Below are 18,601 nucleotides of genomic sequence, written 5' to 3' on the forward strand. Positions count from 1 at the left end.
AAATAAATAAATAAGCAGGCTTATCCTACCTACTTTGTCTATCCATCCCTCCATCCGTCTGTGCAATCATGTGCCATTTATCTACGCTCCCAGCCACTCAGTGACCCATCTACCCGTCCCTCCATCCATCCATCATCTATCCATCCATCTATCCAGTCACCTGCCCTCTCTCACTGATCCAGCTGCTCATTCATCCATTCAAACCCCGACTCATCCTTACCCACTGTACTTCCATCCTTCATCCAACCATCTTTCCATCTGTTTGTCAATTGATCCATTCATCTACCCAGCCAATGAATGAGCCGGTATATTCTGAAGACCTTCTATATGTGGGGACAGGGATGGAGGGAGTTTGCCTTCTTTGAGCTCATGGTCTGGTAGGGGATTTCAGATGGACAGAAATATCTAGACTTTAAGATAGAACTCGAAAAGGGCCCAACGTTGGGCTCAGACCAGGGCTCAGAACAGAGATGACTTTTACCTGGGGGCAGGGAGAAGTAGGGAAGGCTTGAAGGTAGAGAAGACACTTACTCTGGTGTGGGGGCGCGTTGGCATGGGGACACTGGGGAGAAGGTATTACAGGGCAGGTGTGGGGAACAGCATGAACAAAGGCCGTGTGTAGGGAACGGCTGCTTACCGTGTGGTTGTGCTGCTTTGCGGGTTCTGGGGTGAGAGTGAGAGATGTAAGAAGATTGGGGGGAGCACCCACTTTTCCCCTCGGCACAAGTCCCCTTCCGTATCCCTCACCTGGGCTGTGGCTGGGCCTTCACATGCTCCCTGCTCCCTGAGTCCCTGTCCCGGGGGAAAGCCCCCTTCCCCAGATCCTCCAGCAAGGGGCATGAAGAGGGGGCAGCTTTTTTCTTCCCCTGTCTCTGAATGAAAGGAAGCTGATTCAGCTTTTCTTTTCTTTCTGGCCTCAGGGCATCGCCATCTTCCTGCTGAGACCCTCAGATCTTCAGTCCATCCTCTCAGATGCCTGGTTTCACTTTGTCTTGTAAGTAGGTTTGTCCCCTTGGTCACTGCCTCACAGGCAGGGCTAAAGTCTAGTTATGATGGCTGCTGTGTTCCTCTGCAAAGCCACCCTACCATGTCACCCTGTCCTTGTCATTCTGCCATAGCCACATGGCCAGGGACCTCCTCCCTCCCTTCTGGTAAGGGAGGCACATAGATGCCCACGGAAAGGACCAGAAAACGGTAGGGCAGTGCCCACCATCGGCTGCAGGGATGGCTGACTGTACCCTGCCGGGCGGCAGGCAGCACAGAGAAGGTGGGGAGGTGTTTAGCCGTCCTGTGTACATTTTTATGAAGGGACCTTCTAGGCCAGTTTCTCCTGGTTGCTGTCTCGGACCCTGGCCGATCAGGGCTGGAAGGTACTTGAGAAATCAGCGAGTCTCCTCTGTAGCCATGAAAACCGAGGCTCAGAGCAGGGAAGTGAGTCACTCACAGTCACGTGGAGCTTCCGTCATCTTCACCCCAGGCTGCTGCAGGGTGGACTCCCGTGGGCCCGAGCCACAAAGCCCAGCTCAGCCACCTTTCCGAATGAGGTCACGTGCAGCGACATCAGAGGCTCATGTGACCCCTGTCTCTAAATGAAAGGCGGCTGATTCAGTATTGCAGGATGTGAATGGAACAGAATCCGCAGTTTTCGATGAAGAATGTTGGGCTCTGTGGCTCTGGAGGACCCCACCCCTCCCCTGCAAAGTCCCTCTTCTGAGCATTTGGGAGGCTGGATTCACAGGACCTTGAATCTTGGCCTGGTGTTTCCAAATACCTATTAATAGGTGTTTTGTTAAGAATGTACCTGCCTTCCAGGAGCATGAGCCAAGTTCTCCATCCCGGTGGGCAGGTGGGGCACCATGAGACAGCCGTGAATGGATAGGCCCGGTTCAGCACTGCCCACGATGCAAGCCGCGTGGGAGTCTGTCACCTTTGAGAAAGTATGACAATTCCAGAGGAAAATCTGTTTGTCAGCCACTGGCTTTAACGCAGACAAAAGGCACCAATGCCTTGTCCTGCTCTTCTGTGCCTTAGTCGTTTTGTTAGTGCAGGGGAAGGTGTAAACATTCCCTCCTCACTTCAGCCCCCAGTGCTCCATCGCCAAACTTGTGCTTTTCACTGCGCAAGAAAATCAGGGTTGCCTGTGTCCTAACCGAACCTAGTTAGATATTTTATAATCGTGGAGACTGCCTTATGGTATCCGCGAGAGAGGGTTTCCATCCAGCTGTCTGCGTAACTGATGGTGTATACACTGTTTAGGAATAGATTTTGATCTTGTATGTTTGGTATATATTGTACTTTAAAAATTTTAAATTCTGGTATAATACCTGTAACACAGATGTTAAACCATCTTAACCATGTTTAACTGTATAGTTCATTACTGTTAAGTACATTGACATTGTTGTACAGCCAAGCTCCTTTTAGTGTACCTATTATAGGGCATATATTGTAGTTTTTAAAAAGATTTTTAAGAGCAGATTGGGGGGACTTTTGTTATGATTGGCTTTTGAGTATAGACATTGTCAGCATTTGTCACTTAAGTTAAAAATGCAGTGTTTCACCGCATCCTCAGTCTACCCTAGAGGTTCCTCCAATCTAGGTAGGAGTCAGAAATCATGCAGGTGATTTAAAATACATACAGACTCCTGGCCCCGGGCCCCCTGAACCAGAATCTCCCGGGCCCTGGAGATCTGTATCTTTAAAAAGTCCTTGTCAACAGCAAGCAGCCCACCTCTGGCCCCAGTGGTGCAGTCTGCAAGGCCGGATTTTAGATGTGGTCAGGCAGATCTGGGGCAGCCTTATCCGTCTCTTTAGCACCAGTCACCAGGGTAACCGTTCAGGGTTTCAGAGATGTTGGGGGATTTGGATATCTCTGCCCTGCTGCTGAGGAGAAGTAAGTAAGGCCCTTGTCTCCTGTGTCTCCTGAACAGTTTTATCCAAGCTGTGCTTGTGATACTGTCTGTCTTCTTGTACTTGTTTGCCTACAAAGAGTACCTCGCCTGCCTCGTGCTGGCCATGGCCCTGGGCTGGGCGAACATGCTCTACTACACGCGGGGGTTCCAGTCCATGGGCATGTACAGCGTCATGATCCAGAAGGTGTGTTGGGGCTGCCGGGCGTCAGAGATGGGCAGGGAGGGCCCTCAGAGAAGGCCCATTTTTCAGATGGGGAAACTGAGGTCTGGCAAAGCAAAGAAGCCCGTCCAAGGGACAGGCCACTGATTTTTCTCCCAAATGCCATGGCCTCCCTTTGCCTTTGATTAGGCTCTCTTAGGGAGGAAAATATATATGTATTCTCTATATTATATATGTAGATACGTTTATTATAAATTCTACCATATAAAGAATGTGTAGCACGCAAATTACAAATAATAATAAAATATACAGTGCTTTTTCTTGTAAATTCCACATGGCTAGTTGAGTCTCACCGAATAATTTGTTGATTTTGGTTGCAATCTTGTATCTGTTCCCAACCTACAGTTGCAATTGACAAGTGAGTGTTGGGCCAACCTAAATGTTGCTTGATATTTGCCTTTGCTTTAAGGAATAAGATGAAGGTGAAACAACGAAGGCTTATGTTGGAAGTGCACTTGTTTCTCCATGATGTTGTGCCACTTATTTGCTAAATTGGATACTAGTTTTGGAGAATAATATTTCATTAATGTTTATGTGCTCTTCACAATGTGACAGCCGCAGACAGGACAATACAGTTGCATTTGCCTTAATGCTTTGTCCATCGCTGTCTGAAGTGTAGATCTACACAATCAACAATATCTGATTTGTAGCATTTGCGATTTCCATGGTGTAAATATTTCCACCTGATGGCTGATTTCCAGCTGCCAACATGACGTCACTGAATACAGAACTGGGAAGGGACGCCCAGTCGCACAGCATTATATAGTGTTTCCACCACGTGGCAACGATAGATGTAAATATCCTTAAAAGCCTAGAGAATTTTAAAATGAAGTAAAGTCACCAGGAGGTGATGAGTTTTGAATATTTATTATCTTGGTTTCTAGAAGAATTTACTGAATTCTGTTTACAGAATTTAATTCTTAGTAATGGCTTTGGTTAACAACCGGCTCAGAACATTCATGAGAATGTGAGAGTCAGCTCTTGTGAGCGGGTATGAGCCGCCCCGCCACAGCATGGCCCCCAGGAGGTGTGAGGATTCCAGATGTGAGATTCTCTGAGGAAAGGTGCTCACGTAGCCTGCATCAGCAGGGATCCAGACGGGCTGTGTTCTAGGAGGGAGGAAGGTGGGGGGCAGGAACAGAAGAGGTCTTTCCGGAGGAGGTGGGCTCAGAGCTGAGCTGTGGAGCATGAGGAGGGTCTGGCAAGGGGGATGGGAGAGCAGCCTGCTCGAGGGCCTGGTTGTGGGGGAACCTGGGGGGAGGGCGGGAAGCAGTCAGAGCGCAGTGTGTAGTGAATCTGTGCCCAAACCTGACCCCTCAATTGTTTCTTTCTTTGTAGGTCATTTTGCACGATGTCCTGAAGTTCTTGTTTGTATATATCGTGTTCTTACTTGGATTTGGAGTAGGTAATTGATTTATAAATAATAGTAGTTCCTGCATTTGTAAAGCGCTTTAGACGAATGTCAGAATGACAGAGCACACAGGAGCCACAGCAACAATGATGGCGGCACCAGTGGAACACTTACTGTGTTCTCTTTACTTCTCTTGACATCTTGACCAAACGGAATCATTACCATCCCTGCTCGTAAGGGAACTGAGGCTTAGAGACTCCAGGAACTGCACCAGTTGCTTTTATCCATCCACACTGTGTGGTTTGCCTCCCACCTTCACATCCCTTATCTTCTGTGGCCCTCACAGCCTCAGTTAGGTTTGGCAGGTGTTTTTGTTCCCATTTTACAGATGGGGAAACTAAAGTTCGCAGAAATTGGATCAATGGCCTTTGAAAAGTAGGAATGGAGTAGTGCATGGAGGTAACCTCCTTTGGTCCTCCACATCACGTTACTGTCACCATTTGCTGCCAATATATCTGTGAGAGCCTCTGGTCTGCTGAGAACCAGGGATGGGTAACCCCTCTCAAAAACCTCTCCACTTGCAACAGAGGGAACAGCACCACCTGATTTTATTTCTAACCTCTGCATAAGGAGATACGGTTTTATTTTCCCATGCCAGTTTTTTTTCCCCGTCATCGCTGGCATTTGAAATTAGGCAGCTGTTCCTGTCTGTCGGGTACCTCTTCTGCGTCACAGTTTGCTTATTTATTTTCTCCTTCACTTCCTTGTTTAGTCATCCATCTATTTCCTCACTCATTAATTTGACCAATCATTCATTCATTCATTCATTCATTTATTCATCTGTCCATTCATTCAGCAAGGAGCTGTAGTGTGTTGCAAAGAAGAGAAGAGTGAGCCCCAGGCCTTGACCGGGGGTCTCGCTGCAAAATGTTCGGAAGAGACTCAGGACCTCCCAGTCTTGGGGGAGACAACCCAGGCTACAGGAAGTCAGGAGCACAAAGCCTGGGGGGGAGGGGAGCCAGGGACACGCATAGATTACAAGTAGCAACTCTGCAAGCCTGCGAGGGATCAAGGGCTGAATGAAAGGGTGGAGGAGGGAGAGGAGAGTCTGGGCTCGGTTAGGCAGGAAGGACTTTCTGCAGGAGGTCAAGGCCGGGCACCAGCCTGATGAAGCTTCTGGAGGAGCTGAGGCTGGAGAAGGAATTTAAGCAGTCAGAGAGAAGGAGGCAGCAGGCCCGCAGCATGTGTGTGTGAGCATGTGTGCAGGTGGAGGTATGCATGAGCTTCTCAGGTAAGTAACCAAACGGAGAGGCTGCAGAGAACACTCTGTTATGTCCTCCCAGCCCTGGCATCGCTGATCGAGAAGTGTCCCAAGGACCATGAGGACTGCAGCTCATATGGCAGCTTCAGCGATGCAGTGCTGGAACTCTTCAAGCTCACCATAGGCCTGGGCGACCTGAACATCCAGCAGAACTCCAAGTACCCCATCCTCTTCCTGTTCCTGCTCATCACCTACGTCATCCTCACCTTTGTCCTCCTCCTCAACATGCTCATTGCCCTGATGGGAGAGACTGTGGAGGACGTCTCCAAGGAGAGTGAGCGCATCTGGCGCCTACAGGTGAGCTTGGCAGAGACCCCTCTACTGGGGCCTGCAGGGGGACTCAGTTCAGCTTATGGTATTGACAACCATCTGCACCGGTGGATAGGGGGTGGGGCCTGGGAATCTGCATAAGCTCCCTGTGCTTGGCTGGGTTTGAGGAAACTAAGTTCCCAGAGTATAGAGTTTAGGGAGTATCGCTGGACAACAGTACGCATGAGAGGAACTCAGGCTTATGGGTGTGCTCTGCTCAGAGTCAGCGGTGTGATATGTGGATGCTGAAGTGTGACCTTAGGTTGCATTAAGAGGAGTATAAGGTACAGGACAGTGGAGGTGACAGTTCTGCTCTCCTCCATCCTGACTGCAGCACTCCTCATGTGCTGTGGGCCTTACACGCTAAGAACACTAACCCAAAGGGTGGTCCAGAGGTACTGACCTGGCTTGGGAGAGGACTTGCAACCATGCCTCACAAGAAATGGTGTGGGAACTGGGTTGAAGAAGGTGAGAGTTCCTTCAGGTATCTGCAGAGCTATGTGTGAAAGAGGGAGCAGCTCTTTCTGTGGCCTCAGGAGGCAGAAATGAGGTATACGAGGCAATGACAGGGAGAAACGCTTGGATTTGACACAAGGAAGTTACTAATTATTAGGGCCTTCTTAATTGGATTGTTGGTAACATTTAGGAGAGTTTGGACAAATTTTTGCCAGGAAAATTGCCGAGGGGATTCCAAGCCTTAGATGGGGATAGGACTGCGTGATGTCTGAACCTCCCTTCACCACGGGATCCCAGGGTCCTAATATTTTTAGTTAGGAAGCTCCAGACTTCCAGAAACATTGTTTATGTGATGTTCAAAACAATTTGAACACCTTCCCCAAACTCACTGGCTTTTCATTTTTGAATTCTGTAGGTTAGATCCTCAGGGCCTAGGCGTTCAGCCCTCAGTGCGGGTGGAGCGGGCTGTGTGGTGGTGTGTGTGCGTGTACGTGTCTGTGTGCACGTGGGCCCATCCACACTCACGGGTCCCCGTGCTCCTGGGCTGGTTCCTCAGTGATGCGCTTAGGCTCGCTTATGTCCCCAGAGAGCCAGGACCATCTTGGAGTTTGAGAAAATGTTACCAGAATGGCTGAGGAGCAGATTCCGGATGGGAGAGCTGTGTAAAGTGGCCGAGGAAGATTTCCGACTGTGTTTGCGGTAACGGAGGGAGAAGGGCCCTTTGCTTGGTGCTCCTTGGGTGGGTGAAGAAAGATGAGTTGGTGGATGTTAGACAAATGGGGCTGCCAATTGCTTGCCAAACCACAGGGCTGTTCTGCCTCCTCAGAAGACAGAACCTGCTCTTCCGGGGTCCCTGGACCTGGACAGGCTTCCTGAGTTTCTGAAGGAAAAGGGAGGAGACTCTTGACTTTTTGGAGGTTCCTCCACAGCCTCTCCCTGCCCAGTGTCTGGCTTAGAAGAGATCTGCCAGCCTGACACTCTTTGCGACCCAGGGGACCACGGGCGCACTTTGTCACTGGCAAGTGGAAAGCGAGACAGTTGCTTTTGGCAGATGTCAAGCTTTTTGATTTTTAAAAAGTATTTGCACGTGCCATGGCCAGCTTTTCTGATGGCTCCACCTCTTCCTACCCCCATCTGACTGCATGACCCTGTGGCCTGTCTTCTTGGAGTATAACTGTGCCTTAACCTACTTCTCTGACTGAAATTCCACCCCCAGTCCCCGCCCCGGGAACCATCATTTTCACTATAATTGTTACCCTAACAAGTCTCTCTAATTTACACACCCTCGCTCTAGACATGTTCTCTGAGTGTGAACTGCAGCCAAACCATCATCTCCAGTTACAGTCCAACACCTTAGACACCGCCCACTCTTTTGGGGTTTGAACTGTAACCGCCTTCTCTTAGTGCAGCCTTCACCATAGCTGGACTTCACGCCCTCACATCTTCTCCACCTGGGCCAGCATCTCCCTCCCTACCACCCATCTTCCCTTCCTTCCTCCCACCCTCCCTACCTTCCTTTCTTCCTTTCTTCCTTTCTTACTCCCACCCTCCCTTCCTCCTTCCCTTCCACCCTCCCCTCCTTCCCCATGGACTGTCTCCCCCATCTGTCAGGCACAGCCAATGCTGGCTGAAGATGTCCCCTTCATACTCTGAGCTTCTGGGTCCTACACCCTAGGAGAGGACTGACCCTGGAGGACTGGGAAAGTGGGGACATGGGCAGGTTTCAAGCCCTAACAATGCTGATGTGACCATGGTTGAGGGGGAGGTGCAGGCAGGAGTGCTCCCGATCCCTGGAATGGACAGAAGGGGAGCTGTCGAGGACACCGCAAACTCTGTGCTATTTGTTTGCATTTAATGCGATGCAGTTAGGGAGTGGTGAGAATGATTGTCACACCCACAGGATCAACGAGGTGAAGTGGACTGAATGGAAAACTCACGTCTCCTTCCTCAACGAAGATCCGGGGCCTGGGAGACGGACAGGTACCGGTGCTGTCAGTGATGCCCACTCCTGTCTGACCATCTGATCCTGGGCAAACCAAGTTGGAGGGCCCTGATTTCCCCCATCTGTAAAGTGGGAGGGCTGAATTAATCCTTTCCAGCACTATCAATTTATAACCTATCTGGAATAATTTCTAAAAATCAGGTGGTGGACTGAGATCTGGAAGCACACCTTGCACAGTGCTGTATTTGTAAAATGGTGGGGGTTTTCTTTTCAAGCAGATTTCAACAAACTCCAAGATTCTTCCAGGAGCAACAGCAAAACTACCCTCAATGCATTTGGTGAAATCGATGAATTTCCGGAAACGTCAGTGTAGAAGCAGAAGCCGGAGCTTGTGTGCGAGTGGGCTGTCTGATGCTGCAGGCTGGGTCCTGGACTTGGTGCTGAGGGCTTTGCAGGGTGATGGAGCCTGGCTCTGCTAACAGAGACAAGGAAGGCACCCTCATGCTGAGCAGGTGGCTGAACCCGGGGGCAGCTGTCAGTTTGCCTGAGTGGGAAACACCCTGGATTTTGTCACTCAGCAAAAAGCTTGTATACACGCACGGCCGACAGTCCTGACCCTGGAGTCCTGGGAATCCCGAATTCTGAGTGAAGTCCCTGTGTTCCCCAACTTCAGGTCAATGTGGCTCGGAGAGAAGGTTGGCAGGGAACGGGTCGGGACCGGAGGAGCAGGGAGAGGAGTCTTCCTGCCAACATCATGACAGCTCCCGCCCCAGGGCACACATTCCACCATCTCCCCTACTATGACTGGGTCTCCTGGATTTAAGGGACTCTCAATCCCACCCCAGGGGCCAGAGGGGAATGAGTTTCTGGAACCTTCAGGGAGCAGGAATACAACCTTGAAATGAGTAGCCTTGGTACTCAAGGCTCAAACTGTCTCACACTGAGAGATGTTTTTAGTAGAATAATTAACATGGGGTTTTTCTTTTCAATAGAGAAAGATCATTTCAGTTTTGCATGAAAATTACTTCAGATGAAGTACGTGATTATTAAAAGCTGAGAAATAGATTTTAGGATTTGGGGCTGGATGTAAGTGTTATATACTTGGCCTTGGGGTGGCCAGAACAAGGACAAAAAGCGTTTCTTTATGCACATAGAAGTCCACATGAGACACAGCAGGCAGGGCCTGCGATCTGAGTGAAAGATCTTGGCTCTTTGCCTTGTCCCAGCCCTGCTACAGTGCGTGCTTCCACGCTGGGATTGTGGCTTTGTCCGAAACAGAAACGGCAGCTGCTCTGTTTACGTGGTCTTGAATCTCAGAGGTTACTCCTATACATCAGTATTTCTCATTGGAAGAATTTAACAAAATACCTGAACTTCTCTGGTATTAGCTATTTTTGTTAACTGTGAATTTTGAAGCAGAGGAAAAGGCGTACGAAAAAGCTGCAGAAGCTGGTTGAGCACTTACTGGGATGTTGTTAAAGATCACAACTGGATGAACTTGAAGGTCCTCTCGGCCTGGAAATCAGCATCCTGCATCTGGAGTTACCTACTTGAAGTTATCCTGAAAAGGTGTCCCTGGTTTGAAGGGCAGCTGTTTGGAGCCAGGGCACCATGGAGCTGGGAATTCAGAACTGTTCTGATTCAGATATGAATGGATAAAGCCGTATGGCTCTCCATTTCCCACCTGAACAAAAGCTGGTAGGTTAGACAGACAGAGATCAGTAACGGGGTCTTTGTCTTCTTACACATGAAGAACTGCTGTCTGAGGATCTGGATGGAATTTGTTGGCAGGACCCTTTTCCGTACTGGGATATTCTTCCTAGTAGTGGCATCCCCCTAAGGCTTTCAGCCTGGATGGTCTCAGCCTGGATAGGTTTGCCAAGGGAAGCAAGGAGTCAAAGGGCATTGGCTTCAAAGGACCAGTTCTCTTATTTACACCTGGAGACTAAAGCCCTGAAAGGAAAGTAGACTTGTCTGAGTTACGCAGGAGGTTGTCTCAGAGCTGTTGAAGCCAGAGGTTCTGATTCTGGACCACAGATGTCCCCCTGCGTGGTTTTTTTTTTTTTTTTTTTTTTTTTTTAGGACAGTTATTCAGTAAGTTTGAGTCTCCCTTTGTGGTTGGCGTATGTCAGGGGGCTAGGGCTTTCTGCTCAGGTAACTCGTGCTGACAGTCTACATTGTCCCTATGATCGTTACGATGGGTTTAAAATTCAAGTGTGTGCACACACACACCACGCTACACTGAATTCACGGGTGTATCAGGACATCTTAAATGATTCATGCAGCAGTAATTTAAGGGGAAGGCATGTTCCAGGGATGGAATCTCCCCTACTCAGATAACAGTTTTGGCTGGGACCTTCCCTTTAGCTAAACTTTGCCTCAGCAAGACTCTGTTATTCTAGACATTATGTTGGTATATCTGTTTGGAATAAAAATGGTGCTTACCTTCTTCCCTGGGCTATGGGAGAAGGAGTTTGAGGCTGTACTGTGAAGTCATTAAGCTGTTAGAGGGGCTCCTGCCTGAGAGCCCAGTGTTACTGATCTTCCTTTCCTTCCTCAAGGCCTGGTGAAGGCCTTTTGCTCTGGGCGGGGCCCAGGTTGGTGGGCAGTCATCTGGGCCTGTAAGCCACACTTGATTTCTGCATTGACTTACATGTATTTACTGTCATCTTAGTCCCAAACACAGACTTGTCCCCTTGTTCTCATCAAATGTGCCTGATCTGTGCATATTCTAATTTAAATACTTGTTCTTAATTTAAGTGTGTGTGAAATTCTATGTTCAAAAAAGAAGTCATAAATGGAACAGGAGCACTATAGTGCCATTAAAAACATGCTTTCATGACTTCTGATAAATATTTATTTTGCCTTGTTATGGTCGTGTTGTGTCCTTGCATTAGATGTGCCACTGTGAAGACTGACCAGAAATTCTAGGGTGTTGCTTAACATGTGTGGATAAAGGGAAGGCCACTCTTTTGACCTAAAGCATTATTATCAGTCCCAGCTCAGGGACAGAGTCAGCACACTAAGGCATGCCACCTTTGTGCACTGTTTACATCTTAAAGTGCATCATTCCCAGTACCCTATTTGAACCACTGAATAACTCTGGAAGCAATTTGAGTCAAAGGACACCCAGAGTTTATAAGTCACATTCCCAAGGAATCACAGCCTGAAAATGTTACAGGTTCAAGTCACGTGACCCCAAGCAGGGAGTCCTTCCATCACGCTTGTTGGTTCTTAAATTACTTTGCATGGATGTGAAACCATGGCTCCACCTGGAGACAGGAAGTATAAATCCCTCCTGTCTACCTCACAGGACCTTAAAGAAGGGCAATAAGAGAATGGATATGAAAGAGCTGATTTATTACTGCCATTGCTGCCCCACATATAGGTATATACACTTTTTCATTCTTTGAGTTATTTCAAAAGGATGGCAGTTCTCATCTTGAATGCCAAGATGCTGAGGTGTCTTGAGGGGTTGCAGAACTGGCAAACAACTTATTACTAAGTGATATGCTATATTTGGTCAATTATTTACCTAATCCAAATGATTCCCAGAATAACATCCTTCCCTGGGATGTGTCTCCTTGAGTGGCAAAGAAATGGAAATGGTACACAGTCTGCATCCTAGCTTACACAGGCTTCAGCCTATAAGCTAGGGATGTTCCATCCATGGAAACATTCTGGATGGACTGATAGGAAAAGGGTAGAAACTCCTGTCACAGGATATACTCTGGGAGTGGGATGCCCAGGTCAATGAGGATGCAGCTTTATGGCTTTTGATATTGTGAAAAATTACCTTCCAAAAGGTATTTTGCAATTTTTCCAGCCTTTGAGATTGTATAGTTCCCAATTTATAAAGCTCTTTCATTCATACTGGTTATCTTAATATATGATTTTATAGGTGGTTTGATGATTATTGTATCTCCACTTAATAGGTGGGGAAACTGAGACTTGGAGAGAGACGGAATGCCAGGTAAAGGTCACAGTGCTCTTTCCTGGGCCAAGGATCCAGGTTCTCTGAAGTGTTCTGCTAAGTGCTAGGCCACTCGCATCAATGAGCTTGTATAACAGGGGGGTTTAGCGTAGCCTGGGTCACATTTAAGATTACACGTCATCCAGGTAAAGGGTAGTGTGAGGTAGGACAGGGTTTAAATAAGAGGGAAACACATTGGCAAAGACCCCGAGGTAGCAGGGAGCTCGGTGCATTTGAGGATGGAGAGGTCTGTGTGGCCAGATCGCTGGGAACAGGGGCTGGAGAGGTGGGCAGAGGCCAGGCACACAGGACTTGTCCAGCTGTAGGGAGGCTTTGAGATTTCATACCAAGGGTTAGGGGAAATGACTAAAAGGTTTCACACAGGGAGATTACTGAATGTGAACATTTCCTTTTTTGTTGTTGTTGCTTTTTCTATAGGGCTCCTGGCTTAAAACGGTGTATTTTTCTGCCCACCATCATTTGGGACATAGTAACAGTCTGAAGAGTGTGAAATGGAATGAATTCCACCTGGGAGTGATGGGGATGCTCAGGAAGTGGCTGGGAAAGAAGGAAAAAAGGCAAAGAGAAGGCAGGGACATTGGTAGAATATGAAGCCATTTCCGTAGAGGAGGAATGGCTGAGCACACTCATTTATTCAGCTGAACTTTATCAGGAACTACTTAGATTGCAGATACTGAAAAAGACACTGGCAATACCCTCAAGATGGGATGGACGCAGAGAGGGGCCAAGGGGCAGGCCAAGAAAGGCTTTACAGATGAAATGAGGGTTGCGTTGCAATTTGCAGAAAAAACAGGAATTAGCTAGGGTAAGGTCTGAGTAGGGGTGAGGTAGGGGAGGAAGGGAAGAGAAGGAAGAAAATTCTAGGTGGAAGGGACAGTCTGTGTGAAGACATGTAGAAATAAAACAACGTGACGCCGACTCCACAGAGAGGACTTGAAGGCAGATGAGTCTAGAGAGCTTGTGGGGAAGGCAAACACAGTTTGTAAACGGCCTTTTGTGTGAGGAATTTGAACTTGAATAATTTATTATTCTGTGCTAGCCACTGTGCTACGCACTTATATGTATTAGCTCACTTAATCCTCCCAATCATCTCAAGAGAGGGGCACTATTATCATGATTATCCCCATTTTATAAATGAGAAAACTGAGTCTCTAGACTGAAATAATCAAAATAAAATAAAACAAAGTGGCTAAAGTCACACAGCAATGTGTTACAGATTTTTTTTTAAAAAAATCACATCTATTTAGAAATTCTGAAGACTATATAGAGTCAGAGAGAATTAGACTTCATAGAAATAATCAATATAAAATCTGAAACCACAGTGGCCTAAATTGCACATTGTAAATTTTGTTAGCTAAATTTTGATGGAAGAATAAAGTATTTTTGCCAAAAAATACGTCTGAAAAAAATCGACCAAGGAAAACTGAACTTGGACATAGAACACAAAGGAAGGAATACGCACAGTTGGGAGAAGGAAGCCTGGTAAAACTGGTTATATACAAGAACTGATTGATAAATTGGAGTTTTACTACAGAATTCAGAAGGAAGAGAGTTTATTCTAGTGAAAATAATTTTGGGAAAGTGCAAATATAAATGTCGAAAATTTAGAAACACTTTGCATGCTATAGAACAGAATATGGAATGAAATTGGCTCAGTGGGATTTGCTTTGATAGAATGAAACTGTCTACGTATATGGTACAGATAATGTTAGTATGATTTTGGTAAATATATTTGAAACCGTAAACATGGGTTCCTTGGGGTCCAAATCATGGGGTAAAAATGTTCTTTACTTGGCTGCTGTGGCCTAAGAGAAGGAGGGAGGGAGGCTCCTGCAGGGGCTGGAGAGGGAGAGAGAAAGAGTTTTAGCCCGAGGACCTCTGAGGAGAAGAATCATGGGAGTGAGGTATTTGGGCCTTTAGGACACAGGGGAATTCTTTAAAATAATGTGTTTGTGAACCAGAGACATAGGTTCAGGTCACACTTCCACTAGTGTCCACTGCCCTCTGCTATTTCTGTCTTTACCACCTATGCTGCTGGAGCCCAAAGACTTCCTCACATGCTGGTTTGGAAGAAAGGCAAGCTCCTTCTCTCAAAGCAAGAAGGGAGGGCTGGGAGGAATGTGCCTCCCAAGTTGGGAAGGAATGTTAGCACTGATGGGGCCCTGTGAGACTCTGTAGGAGGCTCTCTGCTCTCTAAGGTCAGAGCAGCACAAGTGGGTGTGCCACCACAGCGATGCTCTGCGTGGGTTACTGCCTATTGGTGGACAAAGGACCATTCAGAGTTTCTGGATTTGTTCAAAATGTCACCTTTACAATCAGCCCTCATTTCCTGTTCACATTTCATCTTCAAAAGAGCATCTGCAAATCTACAGGTATCATAACTACTGCTAAAGTTTATAGACTTGATCCTTAATAATTTATCATTAATTCAAATCTGAAAAAATTTAAAATAGCAAGTTGGCACAATTAGTTTCTGGTAGCATTTTTACACTACTTGAAAACATACAACATTCAGTTCTATGCTCAAGTTAATAACTCTTTTTATACAGTATATATTTCAATGTTAAAATTTGAACTTAAAGGCTGTTTACTGGGAATGTTAACTGTCAAAGTATAAGGTACAAAAAGCTATACAGAAATAAGAAAAGCACTTCTTTGAGTAAGTTGCATACATAAAGTACAATATCTTTAAAAGATATTCATTGATTTATTCATGCATTCAAGAAATTTACCTGAATGCCCACCATCTGCAAGGCACTGGGCTAGATTCTATGGATTCGGTGTTGAATAAGGCACAATCTGGTCTCCAAGAGCTTACAAACTAGAACTTTTCTAGGTACTCTATAACAAATGAGCTATAAGTGATTTCTAACTGTAAAGAGGAGCAAATACTTTTTGCATTGAGTGTTAGTTTAGTCGTCTTTGCAAAAGCTTCTTTCTTTTCATAATATGCAGCCTCATTTACAAACACCGGGTACACAGTACAGTCTCCGCCCAATGGAATAGTCTTTCCATCAAGAGTTAAAAACACAGGATCCCCAGGGTGCAATGGCTTCCAGTCTTGATCCTCCCAGGAGACAATTAAAATACATAAAAGTGCATTAGGTTTTCTCCTACTTTAAAAATTTAATGTCAGGTTCTATACAACTAAAATCATAGCATCATCTTCTTTAAAAAGAGATACTTGAGAGGCATACGAGTGATGTGACTAAACTGAGACTGAGCAATTGATTTTGGCAGTGGTATTAAGAGTTTCCTTTTTATTTTTATAACCGACAACATGTAATTAGAGTTTGCTTCAATACTGTTTGCCTTGAATGTTGCCAAAGAGATTTATAATATTAAAAGGCAAAACAAAATGTGCATCTCCTTAAGGGCATACTCTAACTCTTGCTAGTTGAAGTTAAATTCTGCTCAGTAAAATTGAAGAAATACCCATTAAGAGCCTTCTGTGTATAAGACATTCTACTGTTGGGGATAAAAAAAATGAGTGACATTGTGCCTGCACGCTAGGAGGTTCCTCTGTTGTGGGGACTGGTGGGAGAAGGTGGGAGCAGGCTGAGGAAAGTCTAAGACAAGGTGGGCGTTTTCCATACGTGTCCCCACATTGTAATAACGGAGTTACCTGAGGGTCCCCACCAAGGATTTGGACCTGTGAGCCCACCCACACCAGTGCTGCCACACCACAGGAACCCTAGAGCAGCTCTTCTCAGACTTGGATGTGTCTGCAGTTCATCTAGCGATCTTGTTCATCTGGACTCGTAACCAGGTCCCCGCCTGAGTCACTCACTCAGGGTCTAATGGCTTCTCCGTTCACTCCCTACTCTCCAGACACTGGTCTTCCTGCAGTTCCTCAAAACACTGCAAGTTCGTTCCCGCCTCAGAGCCTTTGCACTTGTTTTCCACGTGGCTGACTTCTCATCTTCCAGGTTCCACCTTCAATGCCCTCATCTTAAGAAACGGCATTTTCTGACCACGCCATCTAATGAGGAACCCTCTGTTATCTGCTACTGTATTATTCTGTTTATTTCTTTCATAGCACTTATGAAAATTTGAAATCATGTGATTTTTGTATTATTTACTCACTTATTCATGGTCTGTCCTCCCCTTACTAGTATGCAAGTTCTATCAGAGACCCTGCCTATCTTGACTCTCAGGGCCCAGGACAAGCTTAGTAGTTATTCAAACATATTTATTGAAAGAATCAATCAATCCCTCCTGCAGAATACTGAGCCATTCCTTATTGTCTACCAAAACTATCCTTTCTGGCTTTGAAGACCTACCACTAGCTCTGTTTGTTACCGACTTCATTCATCTCACCTCTGCCTCCGCAGGATGATTTTTGTGTTTCTCACGTATGTCTTTGAGGAATATGAAACTTAAACAATCCTGTGTTGTAGCCAGTTATGACATCATCACCTTGACCTCTGGTTTTTGTTCTTGTAATTTTTGTTACTTGTAGGGCTTTCCTCCCTTCTCTCCCCAGACCTTTGTCTTTCTGTCCTTTCAAACACTGCCTAAGGCTCCTTCTTCAGGTTTCCACCTGGGTACCACTAAGGCACAAGGCAGGATTTGCTCCACTAGACTGCGTTTTGGGACAGGCTATTTTATTAAGTTGTAAGTCTGAACGACTATCATTAGGGTCATTAAATAGGAGTTTGAACTGGATCAGTGCTTTTCCACTCTAATTACCCAGACCAGTAAGATCAGATGATCCCAGATTGGGGGCCTGGCATCATTACCCTTTAAAAGGCTCTCTAGGCAATGCGCAGCCAGGGTTGAAAGCTCCAGACTAGACGATCCATCAGGATTTTTCCATTGCTGAGTCCTGAGGGTGTGTAGGGTGCTCCCAATGGGGATGGATGTCTTAGCTTTTGGGAACCTCTGCTTCCCCCTGCTTTTACCTTTTTCTTTTCCAGATTTAAACCTCCTATACTCCCCCTCTCTCCTACTTTTCTTCCCCTTCACTATGCCATTATTGATCAAACCGGACAAGGAACAGATACTGGGGTTCTGAGGAGTTAGGAAATGACAGCAGAAAATGTTCCAAAAAAAGAGGTTCTGATTGTTCTGCTCTAACTTATATGGTAGTGCTCACAGGAAGAGGGTGGCAATGTGGCTGGCTGCAGAGAACATTAGTTCTGGATCTGCCGTCAATAGCTATATGGCTATGGGAAGGATCTAATTTCTGAGCCTCTGTTTTCTTATGTTAAAATAGATGTAATAACTCCTAGCCATTGCACCTGGGCAGGAATTTCACCTTCTCTGACCCGCACCCCCCTCATTATTCTGCAGTAACATCTGGTTTTCTTCAAGACCACAGCTTAGACCTCAATACACCTAGACTGTAGATTCCACAAGAATATAAACCATGTCCACTGATGTATCCCCAGGGCCAGCACAGGATATACTCAATAAATATTTACTGAGTGACCGTCTGAACACCTTACCTACACTGTTTTTGAGAACGTCAAATGAGCTAATGTATGTAAAATGCTTTATGGACTGTAAAGTTCTACTCAAAGGTAGGGCATCATTATTTTGAATATTTAAGAGAAGTAGTAAATGTTACCTGCAGTTTAGGGTGGATAATAGCAGCAATTTCTCCACTTTTGTTCCTGGGATAATCAACTTTCTCCATTATTTTATAGACTTCAATAGCACAGGGAGGAAATTCTTTTCCTATGGCAAAAACAAAATGTATAAATAACAAAAAAAGAAGAAGAAAACTCCTGAAAAAAGGGAACTTGATATTTTAAAGAAGGAACAGTAATAACCAAAAACTGAATTTTCAAGGAGAACACACTTCCTTTTTTTGCTTTTAAATCATTTTATTGTGAAATTTAATGCACAGAAAGTACATAAAACATAGTTTAATGAATTATAAAATGACTACCCATGTAACTATCACCCAGGACAAGAAACAGCACACTGCCAGTATTCCAGCATCCCCTGCGTGCCTCCTTCCCATCATAATCCCATTGCCTTCCCACCTTAGCAGTAATCACTAATTTTGGTAATGACTCTCTTGCTTTACTTTATAGTTACACCACCTATTTCTGAATCTTACACAGTATAGTTAAGGTTGGCTACTGTTGA

General features: G+C 45.9%; 2 protein-coding genes across 7 annotated transcripts in view; one reads left to right on the forward strand and one right to left on the reverse strand.

The window, feature by feature from the left end:
- Nucleotides 1–10,051, forward strand: part of TRPV3 (transient receptor potential cation channel subfamily V member 3) — a 30,853-nt gene extending 20,802 nt beyond the window's left edge. Inside the window, 7 exon segments of the mRNA XM_032497979.1 lie at nt 921–994; nt 2,928–3,093; nt 4,468–4,534; nt 5,824–6,098; nt 7,153–7,265; nt 8,467–8,546; nt 8,787–10,051. Of these exon segments, the coding sequence (XP_032353870.1) occupies nt 921–994; nt 2,928–3,093; nt 4,468–4,534; nt 5,824–6,098; nt 7,153–7,265; nt 8,467–8,546; nt 8,787–8,881 (870 nt within the window). The 3' untranslated portion in view covers nt 8,882–10,051.
- The window catches only part of ASPA (aspartoacylase), a 32,615-nt gene that overhangs the window by 1,690 nt on the left and 12,324 nt on the right, over nt 1–18,601 (reverse strand). Inside the window, exons 5-7 of one of the 6 annotated variants that reach the window (XR_004326501.1) lie at nt 18,075–18,184; nt 8,504–8,630; nt 3,981–4,380 (exon numbers count right to left, since the gene is read on the reverse strand). Coding sequence is in view for 5 of the 6 variants with exons in the window: in XM_032498006.1 (XP_032353897.1) it covers nt 15,324–15,569; nt 18,075–18,184 (356 nt within the window). In the remaining variant the exon portion in view is untranslated. Of the gene's footprint in view, nt 1–3,980; nt 4,381–8,399; nt 8,631–10,120; nt 10,462–13,710; nt 15,570–15,603; nt 16,485–18,074; nt 18,185–18,601 lie in introns of those variants that run through there. The other 5 variants (XM_032498007.1, XM_032498009.1, XM_032498006.1 and 2 more) reach the window with 5 other exon arrangements.

This window comes from Camelus ferus, chromosome 16, assembly GCF_009834535.1.
Source record: "Camelus ferus isolate YT-003-E chromosome 16, BCGSAC_Cfer_1.0, whole genome shotgun sequence".
Taxonomy (NCBI): Eukaryota; Metazoa; Chordata; class Mammalia; order Artiodactyla; family Camelidae; genus Camelus; species Camelus ferus.